Raw genomic sequence first — 18,564 nt, 5'->3', positions numbered from 1 at the left:
CAGTAGGAACGAGGATTTATGCTCTCGTTTCGCCAGAGCTGTATGGAACCTGCTGCTAACAATACCCTACGTGATGGTGCAGAATCCAATGGTTTGTCCCGCAGGTTGCACACACAGCTCTTCAGTGCCTGGAGGACATACGTAGGCACCAAATGCTGATGGTGACTTGCACGCATTGTGTTCCCACTAGAGCCTGGGTGGGGGACTTGTGTCAAACGTGGAACATTCATTCTCACCATATTGCCACTAAATACGTCCTCCCTCATGCCTGATAGACACAGATACATCATGGGCATGCATGACAGACAGGATAGAATAGGCGCTATGCTTCTCGGAGCCGCCAGGCTGCAGAAGCTTCACTGTCTGGAAAGCCTAACTTGCATGCATTCTCAAATTAAAGGAGGGGTGCAATTGTGTTTTCACTTTTGTCTACATTATACATTCATTATGTGAATGTCTCCGTCTCCTGGGGCGGAGACGCCCCAGGAGACGGAGACGTTAGATCATATTTCCGACAACAACCAGTTACCGATCTTTAACTTGGGCAACTTTAACCTTACTCCAGATCAAATTTCACTTTTAACTAAAGGTCTGTCCTTTGTACCAACCAGTGATAGAGACTGGTACAATGCCGAAACAGAGATGCGCCGGTTTTTTCGTAACTTAAGACTTTGTGTCTTTTTCCAAGATCACAATATACAAAATGCAGACCTAGATACGGGTCTTCCCCCGCAGTCATCCTTTACACCCTCTGATAACCAAGTACCCGATGACCTACTCACTTTTGAGAGATGTGTCTTGAGAGACATCAGACGATTGAAGAAAAACAAGCATAGATTAAATCATAACCTTACCAAGGGCGAGAGAAAAGCCCTTGAAGATCTGTCCAACAATCGGGACCTCATTATCAAACCAGCGGACAAGGGGGGAGGCATTGTCCTTATGACAAATGATCAGTACACCAATATGATCATGAATCTACCAAACGATGGGGTCAGCTATCGTATACTCAGGAAGGACCCCTCTAAAGAAATGCAAACAGAGATCTCAGAAATGGTTGCATACGCTCACGACAGAGACTGGATAACGGACAAGGAATCCAGTTTCCTTACCACATCTTCTAACCGTACACCCTGTCTATACGCTCTCCCCAAGATCCACAAAAATCTACAGGATCCACCGGGGAGACCCATTGTCTCTGGATGTGGTTCCATTCTGGAACCTTTGGGTCAATTTATCGACCATTTCCTTAAACCCTTGAGTAGTAAAACTCAATCATATCTCACGGACACGACACATACCATTCAGGTATTTGAGAATTTGCCTTTTGATTGTTCGAAACAACTCTTAGTTACAATGGACATTAAAGCTTTATATACTTCTATCCCACAAGATGCAGCGATAGATTGCATATATGAACATCTGACTCGGGACTACACTGAATCAGGACCACATCGGGTCCCACCAGAATTCATCATTGAATTAGCGACTTTTGCCTTATGTAAGAATTTCTTTACCTTTGACAACCGATTCTATCTACAGGTCAAAGGCACGGCTATGGGTGCAACATTTGCACCCAGCCTAGCCATTCTATTTATGGCCTCCTTTGAGGAATAATACATTTTCAGTCAAACCAACCAATGGAGTGGTAAGATTTCCCACTGGCATCAATATATCGATGATATTATTTTCATCTGGACAGGCGACGATACATCCCTTCAACAGTTTTTGGAATGGCTGAATGCTTGTGATAACAACATCCAATTCACTATGGAACACAGCACCACACAGATACATTTTCTGGATCTAGAGATCATATGTCTTCACAATAAACTTGCCTGTAACCTCTTCAGGAAAACAACAGATCGCAATACTCTTCTTCACTATCAAAGTGATCATCCACAACACATCAAACAGAATTTGCCATATGGGCAATTACTGAGAATCAGAAGGAATTGCACCTCTCTGAATGATTTTTATGAGAATGCCAAAGCGCTTGGCAAACGACTACGCACACGCAGATATCCCAAAAGATTGGTGAATACCGCCACTAAGAGGGCCAGATTCACGGATCGGGATTCACTTTTGACACCTAGGCCGGAATCCAATGCACTCGATGCAGAAAGACTAACATGCGTGATGACCCATGGACCCAATGTTTTCGATTTCAAAAAAATGATCCGAAAATATTGGCCCTTTGTTAGACTACAACTTGTTGATGAGCCGGTACCCCGCTTTGCTTTCAAAAGAGCAAGGAACATCAGGGATCATTTGGTCCACTCTTCATACAGCAAAGTTCCACCACGTACAGGCTTGTGGAACTTACGCAAGGTCACCGGACATTATCCGTGCGGATCTTGTTCGGTATGTAAATTCACAAAGAAGATACAAACATTTAACATTGGCGACAGACAATGGGTCTTAAACAATCTAATTGTAAGACCAGCCAGGTTATATACTGTATTGAATGTCCATGTGGCCTTCGATACGTGGGACAAACCATGCGAAATGTTGGTGTTCGGATCTCGGAACACTGTTCAAGGATCCGATGCAAGAAAACCACTTCTCCCTTGGTCACACATTTCCTGGCCAACTCCCATACTCCAGATAATATCCTGTGGTGGGTCCTTGACAGGATCCATTCAGGCCAAAATATACAGCACAAACTCCTTGAATTGGAAAAAAGATGGGTCTATAGATTGGACTCCCTGGACAATGGACTTAATGAACTACCCCCCTCTTAAACAGTTTACCCTAGACAGGGTCATTTAATTTACATAATTTGAGCTGAGCTTTTTATGCTCCTATAGCCTCGCACAACATCCCCATACAGGGACCTCTATGTGTTCCACGTTGGGCACATACATACACTCGGGACGTCCTCTACGAGACCACTCAGTCCCATGGTCTTCAGGTTTCTTCTACCCCTTACCATAACACAGCCCGCGATTCATTAAAGTGCAACAAGCATGACTACCCTTTTCATGTACACTCACAAACCCACCCCTACTTGGCAGATCTTTCTGTCCAGGTAAACCACTTCTTGAACATAGCTCGGACATCCTTGGGTCACGTGGAGGCAACCCTGGCCCAGTACCACGTGTCTTGTTTTGTCTAACACAGATGTTTTCTTGCGTTTTTTTAGCACATGCGCACTCACGAGTCATCCCCCGTCGGACAGATCCTTCCAACCTAACAACCTGGATCCAGCACGGGCTCTGACACCTCCAGGCACCGTGCATACAATCTTGTCCCCGGTCCACGGGACTCGATCCTTCCCGCGCAGATGGTTTCCCGCGCTCCGGTTAGCTTTGGCAGCCGGCGGACAAACTATCTATCACTCGCTCCCCTGTTGCTGCAATGCTTTAATCATTACCCGGCACTGACACGCACACCTTGGTCCTCGATCCATCAAATATGATTGGATAGCTGGGACACACACCCCACTGCATCCGAGCAGATGTACGGGCACCTGATTGGTTGCCGCGCACACACCAGGCACCGGCCCACATGCCCGCCCCCACATGTCACAACGTCTTCCTGGCAAGGAATGCTCTTCTTCCGCATTCCTGCAGCCACTCGGAGCGGAGCTTACGGCATGGCAGACACGCATAGCCGCAGGCTGACTCTCTCTCCCACCCACTCAGGCTCCTGACCATGGAGCCCGGCTCCACCATTTCTGAGGTACTGTACAGCCGATGTACACGACACGGCAATTTAACCTCTCTGCTAGGCACTCCTTGATTAGTGTCTTATACTGCACTTTATCTCTGTCCTGTTGCAGCTTCACGGATTAGTACACATCTGAAGACTCGAACCTTCTTGATGCGTACATCTGCTTCACTGATACCACACAGTCTTCAATGCCTCCACAGCGACCGGAGGCGGGTATTCCTGTCCTTCTGAGTTCCATATAGGACCTCGTGCAGGTAATCTAACGATTCATCTGCCCCTACTCCCACCACAGGGAGGCCCTCATTGTTACCTCCTCCCCACACCGGTCGCAATTGTACATTACTTGTACATAATTTCTGTTATTTTTTCCAGATACTGGTCACATGGCCTGACGCAATCGATTGCCAGGCTGGTGGGAGACTGGAGTTTTCCCAGTTCTCCACACAGGCAACGCATGCACTCCCTTGATTCCTTAACACACGACTACGTGCCACAGTTTTCCATTTTCTCCACCATCACTTTATGGTAAGTTACATTAATTTCTACTCCACAGGCCCTCCTCTTGTTGAGTCCACTTAGACCCTCACTGGGTTTTTTTGCGCTCTCGCCCCACCCGCTTTCCCACACTCCGCGGGGTCAATGTATCCAGTTGGGGGTGTTCTGGGGCACATGTGTTTTGTTTTCTGTAAGGGGTTTTCGGGCCAGTATCTTTTGTTCTCCACGGGGGGGGTCGCACCGGTAGGCACCAGGTGATCCCGGCATGTTAGGAGACCTAGACATGGCCATGATGTGATTTGCAAACATGACTAGGTTCAATTGTCTGCAGTTATTTTGATTAGTGCAATTCGTCTACATAAACTATGTTTTGTATAGATCATTCCACTCATCATGTCTATTCCATTTTTCTTTTTCCTCTAAACTTCCTTTTTTTCTATTAAATCAACTCTTCCTTCTTCCTTCTGTTGTTCTCTACAGGGTCTTGCTAATACTGCCCTGATGAAGGCAGAGTGGTCTCTTCAGTTGTGAAGAGCATCTTTTTCATCCACTTGATACCGCCGAAACGCATCACTGTCTAGAGGGGATTGGAGGTCCCGCACAGAAAATCTGATTAGAAATTGGACCTCCCACCTAATTATATATGAATTGTTGTTTCTTCAGTTAGTCAGGATACTTTTTTCAGAAACTCTGCTGATTTCCTGACTTCACTGTCCATTTGCTTTTTTCATGTTTTCTTCCCCCTCATGCGTTGGCAGACCTCTACCCCAATGTACAATAATGTCTACACTGGGAGTTCATAGGTACTCAATATGACCATATAATATTGAAAAAAAGTATTTGTTACCTTTTTCAAATTTTGTCTAGTTTGATGTTATCACACTGTGGGAAATACTATATTGATTTCTCTTCATGTTTTAATGATCTTGGTGTTTTCCTTTTTCAAACTTCACAGTTTCGTCTTGTTTCATTGTACCTTGATTTCCCAATATTTAAGTGTGTACAAATTGTGTTATTGACTGTATATGCCCCTATGGTTTTGGGCTTTTATTTTATGCACAACCTTTCAATATAAAGCCTTGTTTGAAATGTATACAAACTTGAATGATTCTCTTTGATGTTTTGGTTTGAGATGTATACAGTTCATATGTAGATGTAACCACCCTAGGGGTTATATAGGTTTGGACCAGAGGTAGGACTTTAATTCATTTACACCTCCCTATAGGCCAATCCACATACGTACCAGTACCTTGTGTTAATGCTAGTTCTCTTTGCCCGTTCACTGGTACGACAGCCCATGGGCAAACCACAGCCACTGTAGTGTGGCCGTTCTCTTTGCTATATGTACATTATACATTCATTAGGCCTGCTCTGTTCCTGGTTGTTATCAGCAAAGCTGGAAATTGGTGCCTCCCTGACTCTGGATACCATGGACCTTATTCATTAGTGAGGGCACATCAAGCTTTAAGTACTTGAAGGAGACGATCCTTTAGGCTACCAATCTTTGGATGGGTTTATTTTGCTGCCCCGGAAATGACCAAACATAAATAGCACCCTGCCTATTGGAACATGTCCTAGCCTGTGTCAAGCGCAAAACAATAAGATTGCTCTGCTTAGAACAACTCGTCATTACGGATTGCCACAGTCATGCTCCAAGGTGCCTAACATTACACGTGAGAAAGCACGTATGTTATTGGCTTTGGGTATTATAGTTATTAGTGTGTTTTGTACAACGCCAGTGAGTCGTACATTTTCCTTTGTCCTGTGGTGGACTGGGAACCAAAAGATGCCCTGGAAATAATTTTCAAAGTGGGTGCATTTACACATTTTGAGCAAATCCAACCCCTTCCCCATAAAACAATTTGTGAATAACTGTAACTACACCAAAGAGACACATGATTAAGAGGCCTCTGGGAAATCTCCAAACTTCCCTAAAGGCCAGTCCACACCTGCCTGTGTCGCAGTGCGGCAACAGTAGATTATACTATGCTCTAGTCCACTGGACATAAAATACCCGAGGTCCAAAAATCCACCGCCCACAACTGGATGCAGTGGAATTAATTTGTATCACAGTGGCGAAATTGCAATCTGCAATACTATATTAATGAAAACATACAAGCTATCGCAACAGGGCTCCAAATCGTGCATGTACGTGCTCAAGCAGGTGCGTGCACATGCCGCCCATGGACATGCTTCTGAAATCAGCTGCATCAGCTCTGTGCAGATGCCTGGCATATAGGTGTTGGCCAGCACAGTGCTAGCTGTGTGAGGAAGTGATGTGCCAGTGGGCTCTGAGCTGGTGTCAGCTAACATCCCTCCAGGGACTGTAATGAGTTCGTAGAGGCCTCACTCGCCCTCAGCGTCCTCGTGGTGCCAGCGAGTAACCATAGGTTCAGAATCGGCAGCGACTTAATGCTATCTTGCATGGTAGGGTCCAGTTGCACACCACCAACCTCCATATATCTCTTACTTTTAACAGCGCTTTCGATGCCAGGAAATAGGTTGTGTTTTTATTTAACACTTTCCTGACCGTCAGGCCATATTACTGCCAGCTTGAATGTGCACCTGGGAAGCAGCCTTCTTGACCGGCATATATTCACTAATTAAACACCACACATCAAATGTCGGCAGTCTCAAACACTCATAACAGTAGTAGTTTTTCAATCAACTTGTTACTGAAATTTACGGCACACTCTGCGCCATATACAGCACTATAGCAATGTTTTTATACAGACATGCTAACGGGGGAGAGTCCGCCACTAACAGCCACTTTCCAAAAATGCCCAATGCTTTTGGTATTAGGTAAAAAGACCTCGCCTGTGCGTGGAGAGATAGCGCTGGTAATTCATCCCCAAACTTTCAAACGTGCAATCCACTGTCACCTTAATCTGGACCCCCATCCTGTCCTGCACCAATCACCCGGCCCTAGTGTGGCACTGGCAGCCTGCTGATACCCAGACACTGCACATAGTTTTACTTACACAGCGTTGAGTCGAGTGGATGGGCCTGTCGTATTCCGGTCGGGGTGGACCAGAGCTAAACAAGCCAATTAGCTCAGGCAAGCTTTTAGGCCATACACCACACATGGATCGGGAGGCTCTGATGCTATGGAGGAGGACGACCACGCCCTGGGCAACCAACTCAGTGAGAAGGTGGCGCTGCGCACGTGTGCTCATCACCCACTAAACGTGACCAGACCACCATAATGAATTTAATTGGCTGACAAACAGCCAATGAAAAAACTGTAGACTGTTACTATGCAGACAGTCCAATGATCGCTGTTTGTGGTACAGAGAATAGATTAATACTGGCGGGGCCGGGGCCACCGCTCTTGCGCCCTGCCAGGCTCCACATTAAAATGTTGCAGTGCTGCTACGTAATGTGCGTGGAGCTACGAGCGCCACGCAGTCTATAATGTAAGGAAAACTGCGTAAAATGGGACGCGCCCCTGTGGTCAGGCACAGCCTGCCACGAGCTGAGCAAGAGAGACCGGATAATTTATTTATTTAATGCATATACATTGCGGTCAGCCACCGCACTTAAAATAATTACAATATGCACAATCACAAACAGAGGATTGTTTTCTCTCTGCACTGTGTGGGACTGGGGGAGGCGCCCCCGTGCCCTAAATAGCGGGCCGCCACTGATACACATACACACAGTTAAGTGTGTACCCTCTCACCATACAGGCAAACCCAGGCAGTCACCTGCACATTTAAGTGTGCACCCTTTCACCATACAGGCACTCCCAGGCAGCCACCCATATATTTAAGTGTGTACCTTTTCACCGTACACTCACACACACACACCTAGCCACCCATAAATTTGAGTGTGCACACTTTCACCATACACTCACACAGGCATATCCAGGTCACGTCATGCACTCACCCATTAACGCACATTACATTATATACATACATATACAAACACTTACATGCACGCACAAACTTTTAAAGAAAATACATGTTCGTACCTTTAACCTATTGGTCCAGGGAACGAGACCTTCAGCTCCCTGCAGTAGCCAGGAATGCTTGTTCCCGTCATCTGCAGAGGATCGGGAGGCCCCCATGTCATGGGGTGGAGTGGAGTCCCATTACTTCAAAAAGAAATGGTTTCTTTTTGAAGTCACTCTGACTTCATAAAGAAATTATTTTTGTTAAAGGACCAAACTGGAACAGAAATAATTTAGTTATGAAGGCAGAGTTACTGCAAACATAAACTATGGGCCTCATTATAAGTGTGGCAGTCCAGAAACAAGGTTGCTGGTAAGCTTTCCGGCACCCTTGTTTCCAGACCGCCACACTCAGAATATGCCTGCTGGGACCGCTGCAACCCGACAGGTCTGACCCTGGCGGGCGCAGCGGCCCCAGTAGTTAGACTCATCACAGAAGCACAGGCACCATTAGTGGCAGTGCCGGTGCTTCCGTGAACCCATGGGGACTAACATTTTCCGGCACCTAACTTCCCAGTCCGCCAGGACTTGTAATGTCCCGGTAGCACCGGGAATCTAGGTGTCCGAAATGGTATTACAAGGTCAGCTGCAACCCGCCGGTCACCCCGGCGCTTTACCGCCAACCTCATAATGAGGCCCTATTTCTTTTTGAGGTCATAGGGCTCCCCGTCCCATGCCTTGGAGGTCACGAGCCTTTAGGCTTCCACGTCATGAGGTGGGGGAGCCCTTGGACTTTATAAAGAAATAGAATCTTTTTTTTAGTCACTCTGCCTTCATAAAGAAATTATTTCTGTAAAAAAAATCTTTATGAAGGCAGAGTGACTTCAAAAAGAAACTTTCTTTTTTTCTGTTTATACATTTTTTTTGTAAAAACAATATATATTTTTTAAAAATATATCTTTTTTTGTCTGAGGGGCCTCTACCAGGACATGGACAGGGCCCCATGCACCACAGAGGGAGGTGTGGGGGCCCCAGTTACGCCAGTGCTTACATGACAACTGCAGCATGCAGTGCAGGCTGCAGTGGTATTTTGCAGCAGTGACACAGATAATCTGGGGGGGATAAAAGCTATTATATCCCCCCACTTAAAATTGTGGGGGGGATTTGTCCCACCCACCCCCCCATGTCCTACATCCATGCAAGATGGCCACCCAGGACACGGAAGAGGGGCTCGGGAGCAAGCCCCTTCTCATTGCCCATGGCCGTTTAGTGGAGGAGTGAGGTGGCATGGCGGCGTCCTGTGGTGTGGTTAAGTACTGTGGGTGGTGGGTGTGGATGCATAAGTGGGGAGGGTTGGGAATTGGCAGGGAGAGGATAGAAGACAGTAAACAGTCAGGGGAGCACGGTGTGGGGAAGCAGCATGTGGCTCCCTCTGAATGTGGTCTCATACTGGTGTTCAGCCAGCATTGGAGGGTACTAATTGGCTGACCCCCACAGTGGTAATAGAGAGAAGAAACCACACCTACTAATATAGTGTCAATCATGAACGTAACAATTTGAAATATTAGATTAAAATCATGCCACACAAAGTTATTTTTTTTTGTGCAAAATCTGATAAGCAGTTCTAGACCTATGCATTGAAAGCAGAACTAAAGAAGCCCCACATTGTATTTAGACAGTGCACATAAAAATACAGCACTCCACCAACACATGTGGCATTAGGTACACCAGCACGTCTATTAAACGGAAAATCCACACTTTAAACTCTTCCATCAAGTAATTTTGTTGGCTCACAACATATCAAACAATTTCATGGAAGGAAAAAAGGATGAATTTACGTTACCATCGTTTTTGCTCTCGCGAGAGGATCGTGAGCGTAAATCTTTTCTGTTCTTGCCTGTAGGATCATGAGATATATTAGTTTTCGTTCCACTATTTGTGTAACTTGTTCACACGCAAACTGTTGTATATTTACATACCAACAGTGTTTCATCTCAGAGTGAGCAGATGATAATGTAAATTCATTTTTGTCCTTCCAAAGCACAGCAAATGAGCATACTATCGAGGGAGAAAACTTAAGCAAAAGCTAATATGATCCAGCGGTGTTAATGCATTGGTTGTCTACTTTTGGACATAAATGCTTCACTTTGAGATGCAAAGTAATGTTTGACAGTAAACAGTCTTGTTTTCAATGGTAAAATGAGGCAAACATCTATTATCATCTGAGTTGAGGCTTTCGCCGCCACCTTCTCACCTCCTCCTCCCCCTTTGGCTGACTCCCAGCCTGACACAGTCCTCTCCGTGCTCCACTCTGCTATATCTGATACTCTTGATATCCTTACCCCTGTCATGAGAGTCCGCCTGAAGCCCAAAGCCAAGTGTAACTCCTGGTATGACTCCGATCTCGTCACCTTTAAACGCAAGTGCAGGATGGCCAAGAGGAAATGGCGTGCTTCATGTGCATCCTCTGACAAACTGGCCTGCCGCCTGCTGCAACGGCAATACCGGCTCTCCGCTCCCACCAAGAAGAGAGCCCATATCCAAGCCCGGATCTCTGCAGCATCTAACAACTCGGCTGAACTCTTTAAAATCTGCAAGGAACTGGCCAATCCTGCTGCAGTCTCTACCTCTCCTGTCCCCTCCCAGGCCCTCTGCACCACACTGGCTTCTCACTTCATTTCCAAAACTCAGGACATCCTGTCCTCACTCCCCGCCTATCAACTCCCTCCCTCTATCCCCTGCTCTTCCTCTGGCCCTTCGGCTGCCACCCCCCTCCCTCCCTCTCTTCCTTTCCCCTTTTTTCCGCAGACAAGGTTTCTCGACAAGTCCGATCTATGAAAGTCTCATCAAAACAGGTTCACCCCTGTTCCTCCAAAATCATCAAGGACCACATCGACTGGCTGATTTCTGCAATCACTCCTTCACCACTGTAGTCTTCCCAACCCCCCGAAGCACTCCCTTGTGCACCCTCTTCTTAAGAAACTCTCTGCTGACCCCTCCTGTCCGGCTAACTATGGCCCAATCTCCATCACTCCCTTCCTGGCCAAGCTCCTGGAGAAACTGGCCATCTCCTATCTTAATCGCCACACCAAATCTGTTGGTTGTCTCCATGACCATCAGTCTGGCTTCATGGCTGCCAGAAGCACGGAAACTTCTCTCCTGAACATCCGTGAAGACATTCTCTCCAACCTTGACACCAACACCCCGTGTGTCCTCATCTTGCTTGATCTCTCTTCTGCCTTTGACACTGTCGACCACGCCATCCTGCTCAACCGTCTCCGTGATAACCTGGGTATGACTGGACAGGCTCTGGCGTGGCTGACTTCTTTCCTCTCTGACCGACCCTCCCAGGTCCAACCTGGGTCCTTCCTCTCCGATATCTTTTTCTCTACCTGTGGCATCCCCCAGGGCTCTAAACTCTCTCCTTGGCTGTTCAACCAATACCTGGCACTCCTTGCCCACCACATCGCCGCCCTCTGCCCCAATTTTCAGTGCTATGCGGATGATACCCAGCTCATTTTCAGGCTACCCTCTGCCTCCTCCTCTCCTTCCCTCATCTCTGACTGTCTGTCTGCTATCCAGGAGTGGTGTGCCGCCAACGACCTCTGCCTTAATGCCAGTAAGACCGAGATTCTACTAATCGGCACACCCTCTCCCTCCTTCCCTTCAGCTCTCTGGCCGGCCTCTCTTGGTCCTCTTCCTGCTCCCACCTGCAAGGACAAAACCCTCGGGGTCATCTTCGAGTCCACACTCTCCTTCTCTCCTCACATCTCCGACGTCTCTAAGAAGTCACACTACCAGCTGCACCTCCTCAGCGGTATTCTTCCTCTCCTCTCCTTCCCCCAGAAGCTCACCGTCTCCAGAGCCCTGGTTCTCTCTAAGCTGGACTTTTGCAACAGCCTCTATCTAAATCTGCCTGCCTCTACTCTCCGCTCTCTGCAACTTATCCAAAACAGGACTGCGAGACTTGTCTTTGGCCTCAAGACCAGGCATCGTATCTCTCCAGGACTGAAATCTCTGCACTGGCTCCCAGTGGCTGCAAGGATTAAGTTCAAAACCCTCTGCATTATCCACAAGGCCTTCTGGGGCCTGGGATCTCATTACCTTCAACTCTCTCATCCTAAATACCTTCCTTCCCGGGCTCTTCACTCATCTGCCTCCAACTCCCTCAGGGTTAGCCGCTTCTCCAAGCAAGGAGTTGGTTGTCGATCTCTCTCCTCGGCTGGGGCCTCCCTCTGGAACAGCCTTCTTGCCTCCCTGAAACTCGAGAAGAACCATCTCCGGTTCCGGAAACACCTCAAAACCTTCCTCTTTGCTTCTGCTTTCTCTGCCTCTCACCCCTGCTGAAATTCCCTGCCGATTCTGCACCGGTTACCTGGCCACCCTTTCTGATCTTGGGGCCAGGTCCCGCCTTTTGCTCACCTGCCCTGCCTCCATGGCAACCCCCTGCACTTGGGGACTGGTTCTGAAATCCCTTCAGTCCCCTTACCAGCACTTATGTCTGCTCTTACCTTGCACTTGCCACCATCAGGCTGTTGTATTTATCGTATGTATTCTTCTTTCCCATGTACTGCACTACACTTTCCTCTCTCCCTTCCCCTTGCACTCTTCCCTTTCTCCCTACCCTCCCACTTGCACGATCTGAATGACACCTGGCCTAGTAGGATCGCTGTCTGTCTTCCACTTTTTTCCCCTCCCTTGCCTCGTCGCGCCTTGAAACACTTGTGTATAGGCGCGTTATAAATGCCATATCATATCATATATCATATATTTATATTTTAGGAATAATGGCAGCTTTGCTGCCATCACTTATACATGTCACTCAATTAGTTCACACAAAAGCAATACAATAGTATGAGGAAGTCTGGAACATTCTCTGACCAACCCAGATTCTGCAAATAGCTCACAACCAAAGAACTGTTTTCATGAATTCGGCCTTTTCCAAACATTGCCTGATCAGCTCAATACCCCTTCCACACCAAAATCCCATGTATCTGCTCTCAAGCTCATGGGTATGAAAGAGTTGGAGGAATACAAAAAATAAAATAAGCCTCAAACCCATCTGTCATTTTTATTTTGTTATTTGTTGATTTATAAAGAACCTACTGCAACGTAATTGCTTCAAGGCCCCATCGAGCCAAAAAAATATTGTTCTAAGCTTCACTCTTGTCATTGCAGGGCTTGTGAACCTGTCCTTTTGCTATTGCTTAGTCCCTAATGTTCTGAAACCTGCAATTACACCCACTCGTCTCAAGAATCCCTCTGCAGCTCTAAAGGTATGGCCGACTCATATAGTGACCTAATCTGCTCCTGCCATACTGAAACACAGTATTTGAAAGGTGAGTCAGACATCAGATATGCTAGGGAGACAGAGAGGGCCCTGCACAATACCTCTGGTAAGTGGGCAGTGATCATGTGAAGAGCTGAGAGTGAAGAGCTGATTTGGAAGGGAACGGGCTAAGGATGTGGTCTCTATTCAATCTCTTTGAACACAATAAATAATTATATTATTATTATCATTATTATTATTATTATTATTATTATTATTATTATTATGTTATTTATTGAACGTGGACCGAGCTTCGAGAAGCAACAGAGCACTGTACAGATATATAAGGGAGCACTTTACAGGGGTATACAACAGTACAGATGAATAACGGAGCGCTTTTTAGAGGAAATAAGAGTGCAGATAGACAGCAGGGGATACAGAGGGGCACGGGAGGAGGGGTATAGATGATGGAATGACAAAGGAAACAGACCAGTGATGGCTCACCCAACATTTTCAGCAGGCCTTGGCATTGATGCCACACAAATACCTATTTAAGACATCAGTTTGTTATTAGAAGCATATTTGAAACGAAAGCTCTTTAGGTAGACGGCTGAAAACACAGCAGTGAGTAGGAAGAGATCATTTTCTGTTGTGAGACTTCCTAATTATTGTCAATGTTGGGTGATAAGAACTGGATATATGGATGTGTTGCTGCAAGTGCCCCAAAAAATCCAGGTATTTACCCAACATGTGCCTCCTTCGAAGGCAATTAAACAAAGTCACATAATAAAAAACCCTTTTTTGAAGCGTCTCGTTTATTTCCATGAACTTATTCACATCATCCATAATAACAAGTTGCATATATTAACAAGTAAGTGGCCTTTACACACACTACTGTTGCTGCTGCTGTCTGCCTTTGAATCTTGAAAGTACAGCTTCAAAGCCCAGATGACATTTTTAGGCAAACCTTGCATTGCATTCTGGTACTTGTAAACTACCATTTGGATATGGAAAACAAAACTAAAATCATGATATTGTTGTTTAAAATGTTCCTATTAAAATGTATTTCTTTTACAACACATCTCCGTAAAGCAAATGATTATTTCCAGTTAGAGCTGAGAATCTATGTGGTCAAGTCCGAGCACAAATCTGTTAACTAAAGGGTGTGGTCCTGTCGTAAATGCTGATATCTCCCTTTGTCTTGTCTGCAACATCGGCACACCAGCTCTGGGGTTTTGATTGCGTTGTAGTGTGGGGAGCAGAATGGGGCCAAGTGTGACTCTGCGAGCCATATCCAACTCAACTCTTCTCACGAATTTTCTCTACCCCCTGCGCCCCCGAAACCACTGATCTCTAACACAAATACAACTTAATTTGTGTTTATAGAGCTGTTGCTTGAGAAAAATGGAGGCCTTCCCATTGGGTCTCCTTAGACCTTTCACACTTTGATTAATCAGATCTCACAGCGAGCATTTGTGTTCAGCACTGATCCATTTTGAAAGCAGCATTTTGAAGGAAAAAATCTATGGCATGAGGACTCCATGGTGGTTAGGATACATTATTTTATCCTGCTCAAACATGGGGCATTGCCAAGTGCGGGCTGAGGAGGCCACAATGCAGACAGGTGCTTTTGAAAAGATGGTTTGGATGAGGAAGACTAAGGCACATGTAAGGTTATTGACTCTGATAAGCCATTATAGCTGTGTCATAATATTATAATTTCCTCTAAACGACTGAAAACTCAAAGGCACAGCCAGTCATGGTAGGCTTACTTCCAGGGGTTGATAAGGATGAAGCACAGTTGGTAATGTTATTTGACTGCATCGCTAATGCCTGTAGGGCTGGGTCAGAGTCTGTCACATGATGCCAGTGCCTCTGAAAGGCTGTTAACATTGGGGCAAAGCCAGTCGCATGTCAGTCTGCCGTTTAAATGACTGGAGCGGCTAGGGAAAAAGACACTGGATATGGGGATAACCTGTGAAAGGGCAAAAGGCTTAGGGATCAGTAAGTCATAAGTGAGGTTTGAATCTGAATGTCTAGTGGGGCTGCAACAGAGTCAGCAACACACAAGCTCACCGCCCATAGCCCACTAGCTCTGGAGGATAGTTATTCACAAATGTATCAAGGGCCTGCAAAACACATTTAGAGACATGGTACGTCCAGTCTTGTTTCAGAATTGCTACAAAGAGCCAACAGGGTAATTGTAGGGTAGGTCACCTGCTAGATATCCAAATAAACAGACGGTTGGGCGGAAGTTTCTATTGATTCTTAATTCAATTTACTGATCATGATATCAAATTTTACTCACCATAGGACAATTTCATGCAATAAATCACTGATAGAAGTGCAATTTAGCGGGAAAGCAATGTGACATATATTCCTTATGGAATAAAACCGGATTATATACCGTTGTTGTGTTGGGAACATGTCGCAATTCAAATTCCACCATGAAAGTAGGCATCAATAAAGATATCTGCATCCTAAGAGGGTGTGCCTCCAGGCCCTGGCTGAACATCATGATCCAAGTTCAGATGATGAGCAAGGCTGCAAGCCGCGTGCAGGATGCATCCACACTCCCGCCTTCCACACCCATCCCCTCGCCCACAGCCCATTGCCTCCCACCTCCAGACCCCTTTGTCCTCTTCCGCCCTCACCACCCCATCACTTCCTTCTTAGCTTTTTATGGCTTTCCATAGCCACCGGCACCACTGCCTCCCTCATTTGCCATGGACATGGACATGGGGCTCTGATTGAAGCCCCGCCTTTCATGGTGACTGTGAATGACTTCCTACCCTCTCTATAGGCTGCATAATTGTCCAAGCCTGTGCTTTCTGTTTTTTTTTTTAAATTGCTATTAGCATCCCAAGGGTTTGCCTCGTTATCTTGGGCCCTGGACCATTACCACCAGTTTCAGTCCCTAGAATTGTCTGTTATTGCTAGAGTAACATCGATATATAACATCAATTGGCACGTCACTCACAGACACCCCTAACAGCATTGTGTAGTATGTTTATGTGTGTGCAAGATATGTGGTCAGTCAGAGTGATAACTGACAGGAACTAAAGATTCCATAGAATTGGAATGTTAGGTGTGAGTGAGGTATGATGAGTGAGTGATTATGTGAGAGACAGTTGGTATGGTAGAGAATTGATACAGCGCGGTCTAATGGCCAAAGGCATCTAGGCGCTTAACAGGCTAAACAAGCAAGTATATTGGAAGAACTGTTAAGAGAAAACCAAACTTAAGCGATGGGTTTTCAGAAGCTTGCGAAATTGAAAATGATCTACCGTTTTTGAAAAAAGGCCGGAATGGAATTCCATAATGTAGGAGCCAGGACCGAAAAGGAGCCTCCCCCTGCTCGAGCCCTACGATATTTTGGGATTGTTAGAAGTGGTCTGTCATTCTGTGAGAGTGCCCTGTACTCTCACATATTTCTGGCCTGTAAATAAAGCATCAACCACTACCTTATTGAAGTGTTGTTACTTTATTGGGGACAAGGCATTTGCAGCGAGTGCCCATGTGTGACTACACCCTAACAGTGAGGGAGTTGAACCCTGGAGCTGTACCAGGTATAGCCATCAGGTCCTACCACCGAGACACCAGTCAGTTCTGATGGTTGAACAGAACTGTACAGAAATAGTTGGGGAAATAAAGAAAAAAAGGGAGTATGTGCATGCTCTGCATAGAGCGAGGCAGGAAAATGACCACAGAATAAACTCCCAAGTGAGTGCCTTGTTTTGGGGGTGTGTATTGCAGGCTAAATGAAGGAGACAAGCCTAAAAGTGAATTTGGTTGAGACTAGATTTATTGAAACTCTCCATGCTAGCATGGTTTATAAAATGTCATTCAATAGCTGGACCTACCTCTGACTGAGGGCAGTGGGATCTCTCGAAAACTCTCTGTGCGATGCATTATGGGGAGGAATTACAAACGAAGTTGTGTCTGATATGGTCAGTGTGTCACAGCTTAAAGGTTCCCAGAAGAACACTACAACTGGAACCTTTGGGTACGTTGTACCTTGAAGTCCACATTGGAACATGAAGTGTTCCCAGTGATCAGAGTGACAGTTTGCTCCATTTGGAAAGCCCTTTATTGATACATAAGGCCACATTATGAGGTTGGCGGTAACCAGCCAGTGCCACCGGTGGGTTACCACCAACCCCTTAACACTGTTTCCGCCACCTGACTTCCCGGATCCACCGGTATATTACAAGTCCCAGAGGCTCAGGAATTCAGGCGGCGGAAAATGTTAGTCCCCATTCCTTTGGAGCCCTATAGGCTTCCACGGGAATGGGGACTCGGAAACATGGCAGACCTGCAGGTTGCAGAGGCCTCGAAAAGCAGAGTTTTAGCCTGCCGGTCCGGAAAGGGTGCCGGTACGTTGCTACCGGCACCCTTGTTTCCAGAACGGCAGACTTGTAATGAGGCCCATAGTTGGAATATCAAAGAGGTATGGCGACTATGAAGGAACACGCTTAACTAGCGTCTAGATTTTCTTGAATGAAACACATAGTCAATAAAAGTAGAGCATCCTTAATGTGCTCTTTACACAAACTGGAACATCATGACATCATGACTTCTGCTTTAATACCTGCATTTGTTCTACTTTTTAAAGTATGTGTTGCAGGTTATGTTTTCAGGATGTTATTACTGACACAATGGTGTATATGAAGGGTTTTGCTCATCACAAAAAAACGCAAGCAAGGGGGTGGTTCCAGAAGCATGCAAACTCAGGAAACTGTCTGTCACTGAGTGAGCATCTGTATCAGAGGATTTGATGTACTCTAGAGAGAGGGAAAGAGATGGCACAATTGGGGGGATGGAAGCCATGAGGGGATTTTGTTTGTTGTTATTGCTCGCAAGTTAGGCAAATAAATATGAATCTGCATCAAATTGGGAAGCCTCAAGAAATTTTTTATTGTAGACGCAATTCCTTTGCCAAAACGCAATGAGATGGTGGTCCTGCTGAGTGAAACCAAACTTTTCACCGGTACGACGTTACATTGACAGGATTTTTTTTGTATTGTTTTTTGCCAAAACCCTTCGGCCAAAAAAACGAATCGAAAAAAATGGGGGGTGGGAAAGGGGATATAAAGGGTAGGGGAATGGGGAATAGCGATGGATAATATGGAAGGGAGATTGGGGGTAACCCCCACAAATAAATAAACCAATTCACTGTTTACGTTGGCTGAAGACCTTCAACAAAAGATTCAGTGAAAAAAACCTGGTGATC

General features: G+C 45.9%; 1 protein-coding gene across 8 annotated transcripts in view; it reads right to left on the bottom strand.

Moving 5' to 3' along the window:
- The window catches only part of ESPN (espin), a 1,343,653-nt gene that overhangs the window by 1,185,311 nt on the left and 139,778 nt on the right, over positions 1–18,564 (bottom strand). For 6 of the 8 annotated variants that reach the window (XM_069610300.1, XM_069610294.1, XM_069610295.1 and 3 more), the window contains exon 3: positions 9,906–9,959. The exons of the other annotated variants lie outside the window; for them this stretch is intronic. In XM_069610300.1, the coding sequence (XP_069466401.1) occupies positions 9,906–9,959 (54 nt within the window). The remainder of the gene's footprint in view (positions 1–9,905; positions 9,960–18,564) is intronic. 8 annotated transcript variants of the gene reach the window in all.

Source organism: Ambystoma mexicanum, chromosome 8 (assembly GCF_040938575.1).
Source record: "Ambystoma mexicanum isolate Mex_15411 chromosome 8, UKY_AmexF1_1, whole genome shotgun sequence".
Classification (NCBI taxonomy): domain Eukaryota; kingdom Metazoa; phylum Chordata; class Amphibia; order Caudata; family Ambystomatidae; genus Ambystoma; species Ambystoma mexicanum.
The sequence above is the reverse complement of the archived record's forward strand: the minus strand, read 5'-3'. Positions and strand labels throughout refer to the sequence as shown.